The sequence below is a fragment of the Phyllostomus discolor genome, chromosome 1 (genome assembly GCF_004126475.2).
Source record: "Phyllostomus discolor isolate MPI-MPIP mPhyDis1 chromosome 1, mPhyDis1.pri.v3, whole genome shotgun sequence".
NCBI lineage: Eukaryota > Metazoa > Chordata > Mammalia > Chiroptera > Phyllostomidae > Phyllostomus > Phyllostomus discolor.
The window spans coordinates 94,490,172-94,511,553 of record NC_040903.2 but is presented as its reverse complement, the minus strand read 5'-3'; the positions used below and the strand labels follow the sequence as shown (position 1 = coordinate 94,511,553).

The 21,382-nt window shown below is 34.5% G+C and overlaps 1 protein-coding gene across 8 annotated transcripts in view; it reads left to right on the top strand.

Annotated features, from left to right (window-relative positions):
- Positions 1-21,382, top strand: part of PDLIM5 (PDZ and LIM domain 5) — a 218,492-nt gene that overhangs the window by 145,303 nt on the left and 51,807 nt on the right. For 3 of the 8 annotated variants that reach the window (XM_036026317.1, XM_036026309.1, XM_028505745.2), the window contains 3 exons: positions 1,361-1,378; positions 1,631-1,803; positions 2,645-2,681. In XM_036026317.1, the coding sequence (XP_035882210.1) occupies positions 1,361-1,378; positions 1,631-1,803; positions 2,645-2,681 (228 nt within the window). Of the gene's footprint in view, positions 1-1,360; positions 1,379-1,630; positions 1,804-2,644; positions 2,682-3,233; positions 4,326-18,405; positions 18,519-20,502; positions 20,657-21,382 lie in introns of those variants that run through there. The other 5 variants (XM_028505748.2, XM_028505747.2, XM_028505746.2 and 2 more) reach the window with 3 other exon arrangements.

Below are 21,382 nucleotides of genomic sequence, written 5' to 3'. Positions count from 1 at the left end.
CCAAAAATTATAATAAGTATTACTAATTTTCATTTAAATACTTTTGATTCTGTTTCTTATATATGCAGATGACTTATAGTCTTAGAACATGCATGTCAAATAATTTTTCTGGTAATAATAAAATAAAACATTATGAGACCAATACTATTAGCTATTGTGGAAAACACATTAAGTACACTATCTATCTTATTCAGTCCTCAAAACAACCCATTAAAGTAGAAGCAGTCCCCGTCTCTGAGATGGAAAAAATCTAGAGTTGGAATAATTAAATGATTGGCATAAAACACACTGAGTGGAGGATGTGGTGCCAGAGGTTTTCTTTGTCTGACTCTGAAGCCAGTGTTAATGTTAATTCTATCATGTTCTTTACTGGACAAAAACTTTTCTGGCCATACTCTGACAGATCTGATAGTGGCACTATCAAAATGACAATGGGCATGTGGAATATTCCGATAGCACTGTGATTTTCTGGCAGGGACTTACACCTACCAGGTGTTGCTGCTCACATCTGATACTCTTAGAGCACTTTCCTACTTGGATCTTGTGCCAGTAGTCTGCTAGTGCAGACTCAGGTTCCTTTTCCTGTTCTGAAATTAAACTCTAGCCTCTAAAAGTTTGCATTGATCCTATTTCAGGGGGAGGGAGGAGAGATGGAAGGAATATTTATTACATTCACTGGATTTTAGGTTAAAGTGTTAAAATAGTATGCTTTGTAAATTCCCCAATATTTATGCTTTATTAAGAGAAAAATGAATGTTCTTATCAAACTCCATGGTTTATAAATCCCTTTCACATATAATATTTCATATAATCTTCAGAACAATGTGACTTTGTATGTGATATTTTTATCTTACAAAAAAGTGGGGCTTAGGGAGATTGGCCCAAAAGCACACATCTGAAAATCATGGAGCCAAGATTTACATCTTGGTCTTTTGATAAATATTTCATTGGTTTCTGTATGCAATTTTATTAAGGATGTGGGATATCTATGAGTACATATGAATGAGAAACAAGAAAATAACACTTCTGTTCCTTTTCAAAATTGTGTTTGGAATTGCTGGTTTAGCCTGTACCAAACCATTCTTGGTTCCTGGGCCTAGTGAAGACACAGTCATTTAATTTTGTGAAAGCTCATACATTTTAGCAGCATGCTGATATTTGGCAGTGATTGTAAATGTAGTTCCTTTCTGTGTTTTGTTAGGCATTAGATGAAAAATGCAAGTACTAAATTTAAAATTGTTTTATTTTAACTTCTGTGGACTTTTTAATTTCTCCTTGTTTCCTTCTTTTCTTAATCTTTTCTTTTCCTTTTCTTTATGTTGGAAATCTCTTCTGCTGCCTTCTTCTGTCACTTAAAAAGGAAAACCCCACCTAAACGGTAACCTTTCTGTTGAATGGATATACTATTATTTTATATTAGCATACACCCTTTTTTTCTAATTTTTTTAAAAAACAGCCTATGGTATTTTAGAAGAATACTCTTTATTAAAAAAATGAGGCTGTGTATGCTTGCAAAAGCAAAATATATTAAAGGAACACAAGATTAAATGTATACATTATAAATAATTTGTCAGAGGGTATTTATCCTTAATGTAATTATAAATCTTTTTTTACCCCTTCCTAATTCTAGCCCGCCAAGAAAACACATTGTGGAGCGTAATACAGAGTTTTATCACATACCTACTCACAGTGATGCCAGCAAGAAGAGACTGATTGAGGATACTGAAGACTGGCATCCGAGGACTGGCACCACTCAGTCTCGCTCTTTCCGGATTCTGGCCCAGATCACTGGGACTGAGCATTGTAAGTGAATGCCTAGGGACACTAACAGATGAATGTTCTTTGCCACAAAGTACATTTAGACAGATAGACAATTATTGAAAAACAGTAATTTTCCTCAGTTTGTTTTTAAGTTATGCCATACATAATATGGGTATTATAAGTAAGAAACCAGTCCAGGAGAGTTACATCGAAAAGTGTAGAAGCAATAGTAATAGTAGTACTGATTGTAGTATATAGCCAGTGACAAGATGATGATGGAATTTTTTTTAGTGGCTTTGTGCAACTTGACCATTTGATATTGATTGGTGCATGTAATTACTTGAGTCAGCAATTTTCAATCTTTTTCATCTCATGGCACACATAAACTAATTGTTAAATTCTGTGGCACACCAAAAAATATGGTTTTTGCTGATCTGACCAAAAAAGTATAATTTTGATTTGTTCACAATGACGGCTGTTGTGTTGGCTGTTGTTATTTTGTTTTGTTTTGGTTTTTTTAAAGATTTTATTTATTTATTCTTAGAGAGGGAAGGGAGGGAGATAGAGAGAGAGAGAGAAACATCAATTTGAGGTTGCTGAGGATTATGGCCTGCAACCCAGGCATGTACCCTGGCTGGGAATCGAACCTGCGACACTTTGGTTCGCAGCCCAAGCTGAATCCACTGAGCTAAGCCAGCCAGGGCTGGCTGTTGTTATTTTTTATTAGACAATCTAAGGGAAAAGATGTCAGTGCCCCTGACTAAATAGTCAGGTATTATATGTTTTAAAATTTTTTGCGGTGCAACAGTTGAAAATCGCTGTCTTAAGTGATTTTAAAGTTTAAAAAGCAAGCTAATATTGGATATCACTTATTATATTTCAGTGAAGGAATCCGAAACTGATAATACAAAGAAGGCTAAGTAAGTTGTCCATTTTTATTTATTTTGTAAATCGAATACTTTCCTTTCATGAATGTTCTGTTTGTTTTTGTTTTTTACATTTCAAGTGTAATAGTATAACATTTTGTCTTCACAACTAGAAGCTAAGCATTTGACTTTGGTGACTTTTGTGGAACTTATATGAACAACTTACAGATTTTATAATTAGTAGATATTGTCTGGATTTTATGTCTAAGGTTTATTTTCTTTAATATTGAAATAAGTGGGCAGAAGGGTATGTTTTGGTTGCTTTGCTAACATTATAGTCTCTGAATGTGTTCATGTGATCTTGTAGTCACTTAATTTTGGTCATAAAAACTGCCACTGCTCTGTAGATTAATTTCTATATTTCTAAGTATGCTCTACCCTTAAAGTCTTTTGCTATTAAATAAAACAGCTCTGTGAAACTAAACTTTTATAAGGCATGTTTTCTGCATGATGAACGAAGTGTGATGACTGTTTGTACTCTGTCTTATGACTCTTCTATCACTTTTCTTTTTTTCTTTTCTCTTTTCTTTTTTTTTATTTCCACAGGGAAAAGATACCCCTTCACGTCTTTAGTCCCAAATACACAAAATTACGTGACTGGCACCATGAAGTTTCAGCACGTGCTCTTAACGTACAGTGATTTATGAGTTTTGCCCCCTCAAGCAGCTAGCACGTACCTTTTCATTCACTTTTTCTTTTTTTCCAACTTCATAGCAAAATCTGTATAATATTTGCCTTATGAAGAAAAAAAGAACCTTTTCTATACTTCCCTAACCATTTCCTGACTTTATGACAATAAGGAGGAGGAACATGGTAGATGGTAGCTCACAGATGTTAAACCAAGAAAGTATATTAAGGGACTAAATCTGTTCACTAGATTTACATCTGTTTCCATTGTTACCAGGGTAGTACTGTTGGAAAAAGTTCTTTTTGTAAGTTGAATTGGTTTGGGCATTTGAAGCAGAGGTATATAAGCAAATATGTCCTCATCTAATTTGGAAAATACTTCCTTTATGGTACTACACTTCCCAAGATTACTTTTAAGTTATTATATAATGTTCAGAGTGGGTTATGAATTAAAACAAGAAGTCTTTATTAGAATAGAGCTCATTATAGATTTGGGTATCTTTTCAAGCACATACTATGTAAGATAGCTATATAAAGAGGAAGAAGTCTAGATTTGGCTCCTAAAAAGGAAAGAAGAGAATTCTGCCCCTGTTTGCGATGGGGAAAAATACACTGTTCTTTTGGTTTGGTTAATTTAAAAAACCCAGTTTTCTACCAAAGGAAATATTTCTAAGCTGGTAGATGTTACTAGGATATAGACAACTTCTAGGCATTAACTAGTAAGATATAGAAAAGATAGATTTGCTTTGTTTTTAAATCAAAGGAATAAACATAAAAAAATGCAATATGAATGATGCTTTATGCAACATCAGAGAAACATTTAAACTGTTGTGCATTGCTGCTATTCCTAGGAAGTGCTGTTTTGGGAAATACATTCAGCTAAATATCTGACCAGAAATGCTTTCTGTCTTGTAATATAATGTATTATATATTAGATATAAATGCAATAATAAATGCATTTTGAGGTTTGGAAAAGTATTGTAATAAAGTTGCCTTTAACTTAGCTTTGTACCTTGTTTTCTGTTTCCTTGAATCTAGTACCAGTGCCATCCAAGATTTGTTACAGTATTACTTGGATAAAATAAATATTATCTTGACCTTTCATTTTGGAAACCTTTTTAATTCTTGAGGTGACTAAAATGTGAGTGTGGAATATGACAAAGGCCCATATATTTAATCTCCCCCCAGTTGTTACAAGAGTTAGCATAACATCTTACGTAACACATCCGATCAGTTAGACCGAGGCCTCCAACCAGGCCCCAGAGGAGGAGGTGAGCTTGAGTGTAATATCGTTTGGATCATCCCCAAACCATCCTCCCACCCCTACTCTGGTCCATGGAGAAATGGTCTTCCACAAAACCAGTCCCTGGTGCCAGAAAGATTGGGGACTACTGAATTAGACAATGGCACAACCTAGAATTAGTCTTTGTGTGAAAATGATTACTGAAGGATCTTGCCTGCATTAAAGGTTCTATTTTAATTTTCCCATATACTTTTTACCATTGACTGGGACAACTGCCTGATTATTTGGAGAAACTAACATTAATTGCAGTTAGTGATTACTATTTAAAATGTGGCATGCCAATGCATTTGAGAAATAATTCTAGGATTTATCTACGCTCATTTCCACTCTACTTCATAAGATATTAAAATGTCTTTCGTTTACTTCATCAGTTCTTTAGATAGTGCAGTAATGATCCTGCATCATTTATTATCCTGACATCGGTGCAGCTTACAACTGTGTCTCTGGCCTGTACAAGAAATTAGGTATAGGCTTTCCTGTACCTAATAATTTCTTTTTGATCTCAAAAGATAATGTTTGAAAGAAGATAGAATCAAAACCTCATGAAAATTAATTGTGTGGGTAGAGTGAACATGGTATTTTCTACCAAGAACCATATTTCTAGAATAACTATGGAGTTGAGAGGAGGAAATATTAGAGAGTTTTAAGTAAATAAAAGAACTTTTCCTTAATCAAGACAAGAGAATTGTGTATAGAACTTTATAACTTGAAATAGGTGCAGGTGAAAATAAGAATTTAATACTTTGTCTAGTTGAAAATAAAGTATTTAATGTTGCACTGAATGTATAAACTTAGATAAATGTAATGGTCCATATTGAACATTTGGGTAAATGTTTAGCCAGGATCACAAAGAACATTCCATTTGACCCTGTCAGAGGTTGAATTCCTAAACTTGCTTAATCTCCTGGGACATTTTATATTCCCAGCTTACAAGCTAGCCAAAAATTATAAAAGTTTCTTGCAAAAATATTATTGTAAGTCTAGTGACTTAATTTATAGCTTGTTTTTGTTTGTCTCTCTTATACAGACTTTCTTTATTGTAGGCTTGTTTTTAATGTAAAATTGGAAAGTTATTCTTAAGAATTTTCAACATTTTTTTCTTAAAACTCTTTAGCAGTCAGAAGATGGAGTATCTCCCACACAGTCTGTAGTTTTGTTACCTCAAAGAATACATATTTGTGGAAACAGAATGCATCCAAAAACACATTATTTGTGGAAAATATACTCATTTTGTACATCATCATGTCCTTTAGGAAGATTCAGATAAAGAATACCTTAGCTTGTTTAAAAAAAATTGATATTAAGATAGTAGCAATAGCAGTCCCTTTTAAAATTCAAATTTATTTAGACGTATAGAATAAATTGATTTCCTTCAGACAAATTATATTGCAATTGTTGTGTTTCTGATGTGTATTTAAAATCATATAAATCACAAACATTCATTGCCTGCATTCATTTTTTTCACATGAATAATTATTGAATATTTAAATACCAGGCACTGACATGTGCTAGGGATTCAATAATGAATAACAGATAAATATTATAAACAAGATGATATGAGACAATTGTGTTACCAAGATAACATAAGTTAACATAAAGGATATTTGGCCAAGGCAGGGAGGGAGTAGAGTACTTAGTGTGGACCTTTGAGGATATCCCCTTAGTGCCATCACCTGAGAGAGGAAAGGGGTCAGTCACGTGATGTCTGGAGGTCAGTGTTCAAGACAAAGAAAAGCAGTGTGGAAATCCAGAAGTGTGAAGGAACATGGCAAGCACAGAACCGAAGGCGCAGTGTGCCCCAAATGCAGTGTATGAAGGGAAGCATGGTATAAAAACATAATATTTATGCACATAGGCAAAGAACTTATATTCTCATTACTAACATGGCATTTTAAATGGGAAGTTGTCTTATTATCATATCTCACCACTTTCGAGTAAAATTAGAAAATGAGGAACCAAGCAGATTAATCAATTTACTAAATAAACACTCACCTAGTTAGTCTCAGCACCTAGCATAGTTATCAATTTAATGCCTTTCCCATTCAGGCTCATTGAAGACCTAGAAAAAGCAGGCATTTAACACAATGCATGTTGGTAACATACAGGTAGGAAACACAGAGCCATTCAAAAACAAAACATTCATGTATAGAAATTTGATATATAATGCCCTATTTATAATTTAGTGATGCATTTGACCATTTAGTACTCTCTTTGTAAACTTTCCTAGATGTCTGGATTCATTACTTTTGTTTATCCCATTAAAGAATATTCCTTAAACCAAGTAAATATTTCCTTGCTCATTCTTCCCAAAGTAGACATCCACATTTTATTTTACATTTTTCTGGTTACAATAGTAAAAAACAGGGAATGGTAAATTCTGGGTTTTATACTCAGGTTTGTAACTGACTGACTCCTTTTTGCCCCAGAGTTTCCACTTTAAAATATGAAGTTAGAATCAGTAGTAGGCACTGTGATGCCCACCCAGATCATGCCTCAGTAGAGGCTGTGATGCCACTGTTGCTGGTTTTAGAGGGGATAAGAGAGCAGGAGTCAGCACCTTCACATAGCATCTCCACTGCCAACAGTGCTGCTGCAGTATTGCTGCCTTCATGGGGCTGTCCAGAAGCGTGGACCTGTTTGGAGGGCAGAGAAGGTGAAAACTGGTCATTGCATCCCAGGAAGGGACAAATTAGAAGGGCCATTCTCGATCCCACACTTCCTTTCTTTTCCCCTGCCATAGGTGTTGATCTTAGAGGTACTTATTAATAAGCACCCTCCATGCTAAACTCTGTCTTGGCATTTGCTTTCTGGAGAACCTGATCTGCAACAGAATCATAATCTTTTAAAAATTTTTTGTTTTAATCTTTATTGAATTTATTGGGGTGACACTGGTTAACAAAATTATATACATTTCAGGTGCACAGCTCTACAACACAACATCTGTACACTGTATCATGTGTTTACCACCCCAAGTCAAGTCTCTGTTCATCACCATTTATCCCTCCTTTACCCTCCTCTACCTCTCCCCACCTCATCTCTCCCCACCCTACCTCCTCCCAACAGTCACCATGCAGTCATTCATATGCCTGAGTTTTTTCTTTTTTGCTCAGTCCCTCCACACACCCCTAGCCCCGGCTCCCTGACAGCTGTTAGCCTCTTCTCTATCTATGAGTCTGTCTCTATTTTGCTTGTTAGATCATTTTGTGGTACATTTACACAATGGAATATTACTCAGGCATAAAAAGAAGGAAAGTTTACCCTCTGTGACATTATGGATGGACCTGGAGACTGTCATGCTAAGTGAAATAAGCCAGTCAGAGAAAGACAAGTACCATATGATCTCACTCATGTGGAATCTAAGAAACAGAATCATAATCTCTTAGATCCCTACTTGGACCTCTGTTGCATGAGTTCTCTTCAGTGTGGTTCTTGTCTTCATCTTGTCATCATTCACTCTTTCTTTGTCACCTGTCTCTTCTCCTTATATCTTCAACTCAGATCACAAACAGCATTTAGGTACTACTGTTATCTAAATCATTAAAGTGAGAGATACCAGGTAAGTCAGCCTGAAAGGTGTATCAAAGTCAAAAGGAGAGGATGGATATTTGTTCATTGTATCAGAAGTATCCTGGAGTAAAGAATAGGTAAAGGTATTCAGATAAAGATATTCAGAAATCAAATATAGTCAGGGCTATATGAATGAATCTGTGAAATGAGAAGCTTTTAAATAGAAAATTAGGATTTACTCTGAGTAAATGTAATAAACACTTATAACTGGTAAGCAGCACTTAATAAAATATGATTTTGTGTGTTATAATTTTACATATGGAGCATTTTAGAATCAACTGTGTTAGTCATTTAATCAGTCACTTAATAAATTTTATTTAAGCACCTCTGCTGTTTTCTTCACATCCTTAAAAGTTTACCTCTGGTTCTGTCCTGAAAGAGATGCTGCTGCTGAGTAGCCTTTGGGAATGTACAGGGTGATAATACAGATACTACAAGGCCAGGAGCATGCTCCTGGGGGACTAAGGATGCTAAATGGAATGCTCTGAGTAAGTTCACAGATGAAAGCATCATGCTTCCCGAAATGCTAGTGCTGTGCCACTGAGAACAGCACTGAGTGCAGATGCTCCCTTTCCCAAGGTTTCCTTATCCCTTCCTAAAACTCCAACCACTCACTCAGGCACAGCGAGTGCACCGCCCTCCACAGCAGAAATACTATTTTCACTCCTAAAGTAACATACTTTATTACTTTTACCCCTTTTTTGGCACCTCCTTTTCTAATTTCTATTATGGATATATGTCTCTATGTCCTAAATCTCCAATGAGAGTGTGAACTTTTTGAAGATTAGAGTCTTAGTATAATAAAATTGGAAGGAAAAGGCATTCTAATGGTCATGGTATTTCTTCCTGGATGCAGCTGTAGTTATGTAAGTAAAACTTTGTATATTCAGTATATAAATCCATGTACATAAATGGAAATTTAGTAGAGATGTATACATAAATATACTATAAACATATATATATACACACACAAATATATAAAATTACAAATTTAGTTAGAAAGTAATTCAATTGTAAGATTCATTTCTGGTGAACTACTTCCTAAATTTGAAATATTAGCTCAGGCTGCAATAACAAGATACCACAGACTTGGTGGCTTAAACAGATTTATTTTCTCACAGTTCCAGAAGTTAGGAGGCCAAGATTCAGATATTCAAAGGAGTGCTTTCTGGTGAGGCCTGTCTGGCTTGCAGATGGCCACCTTCTCTCACTGTACCCTCATGTGGCCTTTCCTCTGTGCACACAGAAGAACTCTGGTGTCTCTTCCTTTTCTTACAAGGACACAGTTGTACTGGATTAGAGGCCTGCTGTTATGACCTCACTTACCCTTAACTGCCTCCTTAGAGGTCTGCTCTCAAAATACTGTCACATTGGGGATTAGGGTTTCAACATATGGATTGGGACAGGGGGCGCATAATTCAGTCCATAATGTATACCAGCTGCCTTTCTGTACTAATACTCAATTTGACAAATTAGCACTTTTAAAAAGTATTTTTTAAGTAGAATCACTGACCTGGACCCAGTTGGAAGCATTGTTGTTGCCTCTGCTGGGGTGCCAGTTTTTCTCCTTCGGATGACAGGTATTTGTCTCCTAGTGTCATCTCCCTAACTAGAGTGTAAGCTCTTTGAACACAGGAGTTTTAGGATCCCACCATATTGGGCACTAACAAGCACTAAAAGGTGGTTCCTAATTGTATATAATTGCATATTTCTCCAATCTCATAATTGTTGAATTTTAAGGAAACTGTTTATAGTATTGCTATATGCAATTTTTAAAATGATTGATTTTAAGGGGGTGTGGGGTGGGGGGGGAGAAAGAAAGAGAGAGTCCCATGTGTTTTTCCACTTATTTACACATTCATTGGTTTCTTCTTGTATGTTTCCTGACTGGAGATAGAACCTGCAACTACCCAGGGTGTATGCAACTTTTAATTGAATATAAATTCAATATTAAGGTAAAATTTTCATTAAAATGCCAACACATTAATACCTATACTGAAAGGGAAGTGGAACAATGCCCAAGTTTAAAAGGAGAATTATTGTTGTGCTTTGTGAAATCTAATTGGCAAAAGTTGACACATTTCTCCTGATGATATCTGTTAAATACTCGTGGAAGACTTTAAAAAAATTAAATGAAAATTTGTTTTTTAATTCATCTTTCTCTGTGTTTTTGGTCTTTTTCAACATGAATACTCAGTGACTCCTGTGAGGAGACAACACATGACCAATTTTAGAAACAGGTAGATGAGAAACTTAGTGCTCTGATTGGAAAAACCAATACGGATAATTTTATCATTCCTCAGAATATGTTTGAAGTTAAGAGTGTAATCTACAACATTGATTAAAAAGAAGCAACAGCCATATTATTAGTAACCTACTAATAACGGAAAGCTGGTTAACAATATGTGGCTTACCAGCATAGAGAATTATGGGAGGCCATAGAAAATTTCACTGAAAGATAATTCTTTTAAAAACATATGCTTAAAATACATTGTCAGGCACCATACAATGTATTCTAAATTAAATGGTGATTTTCTCAATCTCACCCTTTTAATATATTTTACTAAATATAAAATGTCTAATAAGCAGATTAAAATTTTCATGCTTAAATATAAGTCTATATTAATATATAGTAGTATTTTAGTTTAGCAAAAAATATTAAACTATCATGATGAAAACATGCTATTTATCAGTCTTTTTCCTCTCTTGTTCAAGGATTGTAGGTTCTGATTATTTTTCACATCTTATGATTAAGAATTGCCAGTAATAATAAATGGTATGGATTTGCAGTTTTCAAAGACTTAAAGTACCCATCAAAGGAGGAGTGACTGCTTCTCCATTTACTGGGAAAATGGTTCAAACTCCTGTTATCTTACACAAAACTGAAACAGTTATGGGGAAAAAATACCCTCCTATATGCTGTCCCATAGCTCTACATAGTGTTTGCATGATTTCTAGCTGAAGGCCATCAGAACAGATCTTAAGTGACTTCTTTAACAGAAACCTATTACTTTTGCACATTCACTGAAAATTTAGAAAGCAGAAACTACATAAATATCTCAAAACATTCTTTTTACAGCAAGTTTATAAAACTTTTTAGCTTGTCACAGATAGCACAGAACCCATATAGACTAGGTTAATGGAGACACACAGTTTGCTGACCTGTGCCATGTCTTTGTTATTGCTGTGTTTCATGAATATACTGGACTCTAATTGCATATCCTTATTAAGACTCATTCATTTGACCAAATTACCTAAAATTACTATCCTTCATAAGCTATGCAAAGAAATCAGAAATCATTCCCTAGTCTCATATTCTTACATATTTTCATGAGGTAAGAATTTAACAATTGAATTTACCTTGAAACATAGAACACCATGTTTCCACAGCATAGCCTAATTTTAAAAAATAAAAGTGGTATGAGGTAGATAGGATTTTGTAGTTGATACCATCATATACATTCCTGCACAGTATGTTCCCCAACCTGGAAGAAATACCACAAGCCAAAATAAAAACTGGTATAAAACCAAGCAATAATTTTGTCTATTGCAAAATATGGAATATTTGTAATTTACCTTTCATTTTCTTCTGGTGGATTACACTATTTTATGCAAATGATAGTTTAGTGACTATAATGTAGAGGTCGCCATCTATTGAGCATAAGTAATTACTACACTTTGTTTATGAATAATAACTTTAAAATTATTGAAGCAAGAAGCAAAATTCCTTTTTACCATATATATATATATTTTTTTTACAGAGCAGCTGTTTAATTCTCTGTTTAGACATGAAAATACTTGGGTTTTTCTCAAATTGAACTGGGAATACTACCCCTTCTAAATATTTTTCATAAAAGTCTGTTGAATAATCATTGTAAATATGCCATCTCATTTGCTAGACACCCCAGATCCTATGATTCTCTACCCCAACCCCTGTATGTACAAGCCAGAGAACCTGCCATCATTGCAGTGATCTTTATTCTCCTCTGCAAAAATTGACTAGTTCAGAATTTACACTAAGTTCCTTAGAAGTTTTATCACATCAGCAACACTTCTCTTGTAATGCTGTTTGGATAAATTCTTTTCACTTTACCTCTAGAGAGATAAATAACACGACAACATTATTTTATTGAGTTAAAACAGAAAATAAAAGAAACTTGCCTTCTTGACTAAAACTCAATGTTGGAGACATCTCCTGCAGTTTACTTTTTGTAACTCCAAAAGAAATCACAACTTAGCCCTCACTGGTGTGCCTCAGTTGGTTGGAGCACCATCCAGTAGATCAAAAGGACACAGGTTTGTTTCCCAGTCAGGGCACATAAGCAGGTTGTGGGTTTGATCCCCAGTCAGGGTGCATACAAGAATGCAACCAATTGATGTTTCTCTGTTGCATAGATGTTTTTCTCTCTCTAAAAAACAACAACAAAAAAAAGTCCTCAGGTGAGGATTTAAAAAAACACTAATTGGATGGGCTATAAATAATCTGGAGTGCCAAGTTTCTGTGCTATATCCACAGCAATTAAAAATTTAAAATAAAAAGATTGAAGAAAAAAGAAATCACAACTTTAAAAAAAATTAATCAGGAGCATTGATAATAGGCAGGGTTTTTTTTTTTTTTTACCACAACAGAAGGCTTAATTTTCTACCTTTGTCACTATTCAATTTTACATGTTTCAGTCACATTGGAAGTTTCAGAAGCCCAAGTTTTTCTATGTTATGTGCAGATTACTTATGGTGATGGTGTGATTTTTACAAGAGAAAATTGAAATTATATTACATAATATAGTATAAAACTGATGACAGGTATGAATGTTTAGACATTTTAATTTTCCTTTCTTAGTCAAATTAATGGACTGTTTTCAAATTACATTAATCTTAAAAGCATTCTCAGCTTCCTTGTCTCCGTTTTTGTATTTCTCTATTTTTATATCTTTTAACAAGTATATGTTGGGTGCTGCTTCTGTGTCCAACTTTACTGATAGGTGTTTATCTCCCAGATGTACCAGATTAATTAATTCTGAAGTGTCTGTATTTATTTCTTTGACCAGAGACTTTGTTAAAGCTAAGGTAACACTTAACGCATTTGTCTTTACATACTTTAATTCTTGATCCCAATCTCCTAAGTAGTTCAGAAGAAAAAAAATGTTTGAGAAAATTTCTAAAAGATTTTCATGGCTTCAATATATATCACAGGTTGATTGGCTGAATTTGAGATTTTAATATAAAGAAGCAGCGCTTTTAGACTTGGTAGACTCAAACTGATCTCTTGGTTACAGCAGTGGAATCAAACGTTAAAAACAGCAAATCTGTTTGCACTAATATTACCAGGTATATTGAAACAGTATCACATGAATGTTAGAAAATGTACATCTACACATGCAAAAAAATATTTAAATGTGAAAAATAAAACAACCAGACAATATTAATTCAAGAGGTAAAAAAGTGATAAAGTTATAAAATTAATAAATGTTTATTGTTGAAAGATAATAAGTAAGCAAATAGAAATCGCCCCAAACTAAAAAAGCATTGCTTTATTTACATTCTGGAGAGAATTGTAGTATCCATTACAGTGTGTTGAAATGAACTCTCTGTGGTATCTTTTTCTCAATGATTTATAGTTCAGGAATTTAGAGAACTTACAAATAAGATTTGCTGAGTAGTATTATGTGCATTTAAAAAAAATCCTAGAGAATGGGAAAGAAAATAGAAGAACAGGAACAGGTAAATATAGTATTGATTTCCAAAAAAGAAAAAGGTTAACTTCCATACCATAAACTGGTTTGACCTTGAGATAGCCTGGAGGAAGTTTAGAAAGTACTCTTAAAAGCAAGGCTAGAGAGCACTAAGAAAAGGAGGGCAGAATTGCCAAGATGCAGAATTAAGTTGCTCTCAGGAAACAAATCACATCCAACTTAACACATTTGGATAGATTGGGGGAAGTGTTAATTTTAAGTAATCAAAGAAAGACCCTTAAGGTGTCATTGAATTTAAAAACGATATGAAGCTAAAGACTAACAGGTTGAAGAAATTTAACCACAGGATGTTGTTTAAAGGGTCAGTCAGTGACTTGGATGAGGGCCCCTGTAGCTGACTGCCTACACTTGTGTGTGTCATGAAGCATGGAGGAATAGCATACATGTTGCATAGCTGGAAGTATATTGGAAGACTAGGAAAATGGACCAAGTCTATTTTTAAAAATAGCAAGAGAAAGAGGAAGAAAGAAAAAAATTTAATATGGTTATGTGCAGTTTATATCAAATCATTCTTACTCTTGTAGGGCATATTTGGTGGTGGGGATAAGACTAACAAAAACAAATATAAAATTAGGGATTTTAAAAGAAAATAAACCCAATATGAGTTAATTGTGTTACATGGCTCCTAAAATTATAAGACAAGCAATATAGTTCTATTCTGTACTAGTCAAATGTCATGTGCCATATATTATGTTTAATCCTTGGCATTAATCTTTGGCAATTGCATAAATAATCTGAAGAAAACTAACTGAAAAATCATGGGATAATTAAGCTGCATTTAATCAGAGGCAGTTATATGAGTAATTGATTGTAGCTTTATTGAGGGCTAGCTCCTCAACCTAAATTAATAGCTACATCTCCTCTTCCCCAAATATTCTTCCTTAGTCTCAGTCCTCATAGATCAGCAGTGGTCTTTATTCATGTTTTATATAATGATATATATAATAAATCCAAAAATTGCTCTATAGGTTGTGTTAAGGGATTCAGATTCTAGTACCCATTCAATAGGAAGCCAAATATAGGGTTTTAATCGTGGGAGTAATACCTGGTGAATGCTTTTAAAAAATCACTCTGAGTACTATGGGAAATTGATTGTAAGGAAGAAATCGTGAGAGCAGGAAACTAGTTATATTTATTTCCTTAGTTCAGACAAGAGAAGAGAGTGGCTTATGCCTTGAAGGTGGTAACGGAGATGTGGAGAATTGGATGGATTTGTAGTTTAGGGGGAGAACTGACAAGAATGTGGAAATATTGGGGTGTTGTGAGGATAGATAATGGGACATTGCTGAGTCAGTGAATTTGGTAAGAATTCAGTTTGTAAGAGTCAAAAAAATTGGTAAAAGTTCATTGTAGTAAAACTAATAGAATCAAGAGGCAGAGGAGTGAGTTAGGGAAGACGTTTCTTAAAATCCAGATCTTAGTCATGTTATACTTGTTGATAAGAAAGTGAAGGTCGTGAGTGCTGGAGTGCATGGCTGAGGGAGTCCAGGACTAAGACAACCTTAGGAATTTTCACTGAGGTGAAGAAGTCAAAAATTTACCAATTACATTATTCAGTGACTCAACATGATAATATCAAAGTCAGCAAGATAGATTCTTGGAATGGAGTAAAAGAGAGAGGCAGGAGCCAGGGGCTAAAACAAATAGTGGGTGAGGAAGAGGCAAGAAAATGCATGAGTAGGTAGTGAGTGGGATAGTCTGATGACATGAGGCTCAAGGGTCTTGAGGTTTTTGAGGATCAAAGGTGACTCACAATGTTAGAAACAGTAACAAGGAGGACCTTGTATCATCTCCAGGTTTATAAACATATGGGATATGAGAGAAAAGGAACCTCTGTTTGAAGGTACTGCAAGGAAGATGTAGAATGATAGATGCTTTTTGTGGGCTGAGAGGGATGGGAAATTGATCGGGTTAGGAGATACATAAAACAGTAAAGAAATAGGTCCAGGAGATGATGGATGACCCAAGGGGATTTTACTTTTGGTTGTGGCGGGAGAACGGGATGGAAACTATGATTGGGCTGATTCTTGTGATCCATTTGAAGAAAGTGGACACTAGAATATAAGTTTCATGAGGGCAGAAGATTAAAATGGGCAATAGAATATGTAAGGATGCTTGTCATGAAGTAGCAATTTAAGTATTTTATTATTGAATGAATGAGTGAATGCAGTGTATAATTGAATGGCAGAGCTCAGGATATATGATCCAGAATATTTAGTTAAAGGGCATGTGGCTCTTGGCTTTTGTTATCTACATTCTCTGTGTCGCATGAGCTGCTGTGGTGGCTTTGTTAAGACACTTGATTTCTCCAAGGACTTACAGTGGGTGGCTATTGAATAGTAGGCATTCATACAGATTCATTTATATTTTCAAATAGGTAACAGATTGACTGAACACTATTGAATAATGCATCCTTTTATCCTGCATTTGAAAAAAATACCTTTATAATGTATAAATTCTTTTCATAACATTAGGATTATATTAATATGTACTACAAAATGGTAGATTTTTGCCCCATAGAAGAAGCTATTCCTCTCTCCTAGAAATCACTGAAATCACTTATAGGAATGGTCCAGTGGAGCAACTGGTGATGGAGATTAAGTGGGAAATACCTTGTAAGTTATTGAGGGAGTCAGGCTTTATCAGAGTATTATTCCAAGTGATGTTTAAGTTGACATTATACCTTAAAATATTTATATTATATTGTAACCTTAAGTGGGCATAGTATATGCTTATTCTTTGTCTTTAGACCCCACATTACATTTTCTCTAAAGAGATCAATAATTAATATAGGTAGCTGAGGACTTCACATAATATCAAGACTGGACATTTAATGATGGTAAAACCACTGGGGAATGCAAAGCAGAGCAGCATATCAGAGTTAAGGCAGAGTTTGAAAGGCGTGAAGAAGATCGGATATATCAACCAAGAGTAAACTCTTATCCCAACACAAATAATAAGTTCCAGTTCCTTCAGAAATCTCACTTTTTGTTTCCCTTTTTCCTTGCTTTAGTGAAGTGGAAAGCTCCAAGAAAAATCATTTCTTTGTGTCAGTCCTGTTTCTTTGCTTTCACAAAAACTAAACCTCATTTTGGGTGGTTTTGCCACATTTGATAATTTACTTCATGATCTTCTCTTAACCTCTGACAGTCCTCTCTGCTTCCCTCTGTGCAGAGCAAGGGTGCCCTTGCTTGCTGATTTTAAATTCTCTTCAAGATGCCATCTGTAATGCATGTAGAATTAGGAGGCTCAGATCATTTTAGACTGCTGTAGACAACAAAGCTATTGAAATCAATCAATGAATTTAGCTTGCGATTAAGAGTACCAGAAATTTCCATCTGCAGTTTAGTTGATTCGATTTCCCAGAAGGGAAGTTATAGCTGCACGTGAACACAGTCACCATAAATATTGTCAGGAAGCCAGTGGAAGATACTCATTTTTCCAGATGATTAGATGTTTCCTTGGCTAAAATAAATAGCTTTGCAATGCCAATGAACCCCCAAAGTTTAGACTTTTGACCCTGGTATATTTTACTCTCGGCTTAGCAATATGAATGTTTGCTTTGTGAGAGAGTGAAAATACTGAAGAAAATTTTGTTTTCCTGCTTTACCTGCTATAAAATACATGTTTTAAGTAACAGGTATTGAGTGTATAACACATGGGAAATCTCCCAGGTGCGTTTGTTTGGAAATCTGGCCTTTGAAGGTATTTGATGAGTTAGGTGCATTTTATTCTCAACTAGCACTCATTTTTTCAGTCAGCATAGTTTATGGATGTGTTAGTAGACTCAAGTTCAACTTCCTGCTCTTACCTATTCTCATTTATATAATAATAATAATGTAGACATTGATAGTTCTTTATAACTATATTTTCTATATTGATAAAAAATAAAGTAATACCATTGCAGGCAAACATTTTTTGTGTAACTGGATAAAATACTTATTTACGTCAATATAAACAACATCCAAATAATTTCAGATCTGCAAACTCAACATTCTGACTTGAAAGGAAATTCCTAGTTGTTTTTTTGTAGTACACTATTCAGGCAGCTGCCCCACAAGATGCTGGAAAGCAGTTTGTAGTAGAAATAGTACAAATTCCATCTGACTTTTTACTAGGTATATGACATTAGACAACTTAATTTCTCGGAGCCTAAATTTCTCTGAGGCATGCAAAATACATAGTGTATGGGAATTCCTATCTACTTTTCTTCCCCTGTAACCATAGTCTTATCACATGGAAGTAGCCATATTAAAAAACTGGGGAGGGGGAACAACCTGTATTTGGTGGTAGTGAGGGGTGTTGGTTTTGGTTTTAACCTTATACAGATATGAAGTTAAAAAACCTAGCAGTATTCCACAAATGAAAGCAATGTACATTTAAAAGGTTGTATAGATAGTATGTATCAATGTCTATACATTTCATTAATATTTCCTTTGCCTTGTTTATTTAACTTCTGAAAACTTACGTTTGACAGTTCTCTGGAGGAGCTACCAAAGAGTGGACCTCACCCTCCTGCAAGTCCTCAGGTTTTACATGTTGGTAGTCAAGTAGCCACACTTTCTAAAATAATGACATATTCTAGGTAGAGTTTTTCCTTCTTGGATATGTCTAATTTTAATGCTGGTGGTGAAATTAAGTACTAAAACTATTTGACTTAAAAGAAAAACTGATCATAGATTACAGAACTTACATCACTAATATATAGAAAGCTTGGTGCTCAGTGTTGGAACACTGCTTTACACTGCATTTCTATTTTTCACTTTTTGTTTAGATTCCACATTCTAATGTAGAGTCAGGAAATCCGTGCCTTTTATTTATTCACTATGATTTGGAAAGTCAACTCCCTTGAGTTTGCCATAAGTTTAAGTATTCACCTCTAAAAAAGGAGCGATAGAGATCATATGCTCCAGATACCAAGACATAATCCAAAGGTATCGGGTTAATTCTTCTTAGGAGATTTTGCTAGACTCTGCTGATGCTAAGTCCTTTAATATTATTATTGTGATACAATATGATGAAAGAAATTCATTAGTTTTTCTTTAAAAGAAAAGAATAATTTAGCTGATTTATCTTTTATCTGATGTCTTTATAGACTGAAGTTTCTTATTATTCACCATTATTTCCCCAAATGTTGTAGAGCTTTTGCCTCAAAGATGCAGAGTAATTGAAAAACTCGAAGTTGAATCACTTGGTGACTTTATTCTTCCACTTGGCATAACACCCATGTTACTCCACTCTGCCACTGATAGCATCTTTCATTTCTCTTCCCAGTCCCCAGTCTGTCTTTCCTAGCCATTTACAGCAGTTGTTAAAACATGACCATACAGCGCAGTTAAATTATAGACTTGCCAAAAATTTATACCTGAAGTTAAACAAGTCTTTATAACCTCTTCTTTGAATGGCTTGCCACCGTTTCTTTAGTTTGACTTCTAGTGGCTTATAAAGTTATAGCCAATGGAACAAGGTATAATCAAATGCTTTTGACAGGCAGTAGAGACTTACATCCTCCTCACAGTTTTCAACAGCTGACCTCTCATTAACCTGGGATGAGTTTGGCACATAATTAATTATGTTGTGTTGGAAGTAGACAGTGTCACAAATTTTGAGAAAAATGATCACAGTACAGTGAGAATGTTTATTAATAACTTGTCATCATAAATTATGAAGAGACACTGCAGGTTTTTATCCTGTGCATTTCAGACTTTCTTTTTACTTAATAAAAAAGAAATTCTCGATTCTAATTTGATAACCCAATTAGGAAATCATTACAGTCCTAATGATGGAATGGTAATTTTTATCCAGGTGTTTGACCTTTCCTGAGAGAACAAAGGAAAATAATTATTATTTCCAATAATAAGAGTCAGAAGATAAAATTTCATACCAGCATTTTTAATTTTTACAGAACAAACTGAAATAGAATCGTAGAGCATCAGCACAGAAGGTGCTATTTTAGTCATATTCACTGTAACTACTTTTTATTTTACGAAGGTGCTTGCCCTTCCCAAGTAGCTTTACTCTCAGTATTTTTAACAATTACTTCTCATTCATATTATTATGTAGTGCTGCTTCTGAATAGGCAGTTGGTTGTACCCACTTACCCTGAACATACAAATCTCATTAAAATGTCAGGCTGTCAGAGTATATCATCTCCAAGGGAAACCCTTTATATAGAGACATTTTGGAAAAACCAGAATTACCTTTCTTCTTTCTCTGCTTATAGAAACTTCATGTTTAGGTTTATTTTCTACTTAGTTGTTGACAAATCAGTCTTCAAATATATGTTATGTGATGTTGGTTTAATTTTAAATAAGATTAGACACAGTAAACTTAAATACATTCAAAAGTTTTGTACTTCAAAAACAAGTTTTATGGAGGATTATAGTATATCAAATTTTAATTTCTGAAAAAAAATCATAGCGAAAGTAAATAAATGGCCTAAACTCTGATTACATTTCTGACATGTCACACCTGTGTAATGTCTGATGGTTGCTGTCTGACCATTATTATATTTTCTCTTCTCACTTTCTTTTTTGTTCCTTTTCTCTGTTTTTCTTTTCCCTACATATCAATTTAAGCAGCTCCACAAAGAATGTGGTGACAAGTTCTTTGGAAGTTTTTCAAAATTTTTCTACCTCCTCTTCTCCTGCCAGATACAGCGCTGTGGTTGTGAGCAGCGCAGCTGCTAGTGTGGCTGCTGTGATTGCTGCAAAAACCAGGTAGAACTGCGTGAACCATGTGTGTCTGATGTGATGCCAGCACTCTTCCCTGCCTTATTCATCACCTCAAAGTAAACATACCCGTTTGAAACAGTGACAGCTCTGTTAGGAGATCTTAATCATGTTGTGGACATTTTGTCTATTTGTAGATATATTCCACAATGTTTAATACTGACTTCGCTTAAATCATCCTTTTATCTTTTTACTGCCATTTGTCTATGGTACTTCTCAGTTGTGTGGGTTATTGCATGTTGTGCATTATTGCATATTGACTCTTGGGGTTTTATAATTTGTATTTTTTATATCTGGAACAGAACCAGATGTAAATAGCTATTTTTAAGTTTCTATTAGTTTTATCTTCTCCCACAAACTGACTATATTGGAGGGTAATTAAAGGCTATTCTTTGTGGCACTCCATCCCAATAAAAGAATAAAACATTTTAATTTTTGTAGGTTTTTGTTTATACATAATTTATAGTAGTCTTTTATAGCTCCACATGCTTTCTAAAACATTGTATTGTTATATTTTGATGAAAATTTAATCAATTCTATATTAATGAGTAAAATGGTATACTAGACTCTTAGCCCTTCTTTTCATCTTCTTTCTACTATTCCTTAGTTCTATCTGTATCTGTCTCTGCCTCACCTGGAAATGTTTCTAATTACAGACTGTAAAAACTACTCTCTGCTACTGGTAGGGTGATTTTTCAACTAAAAACTCTCTCT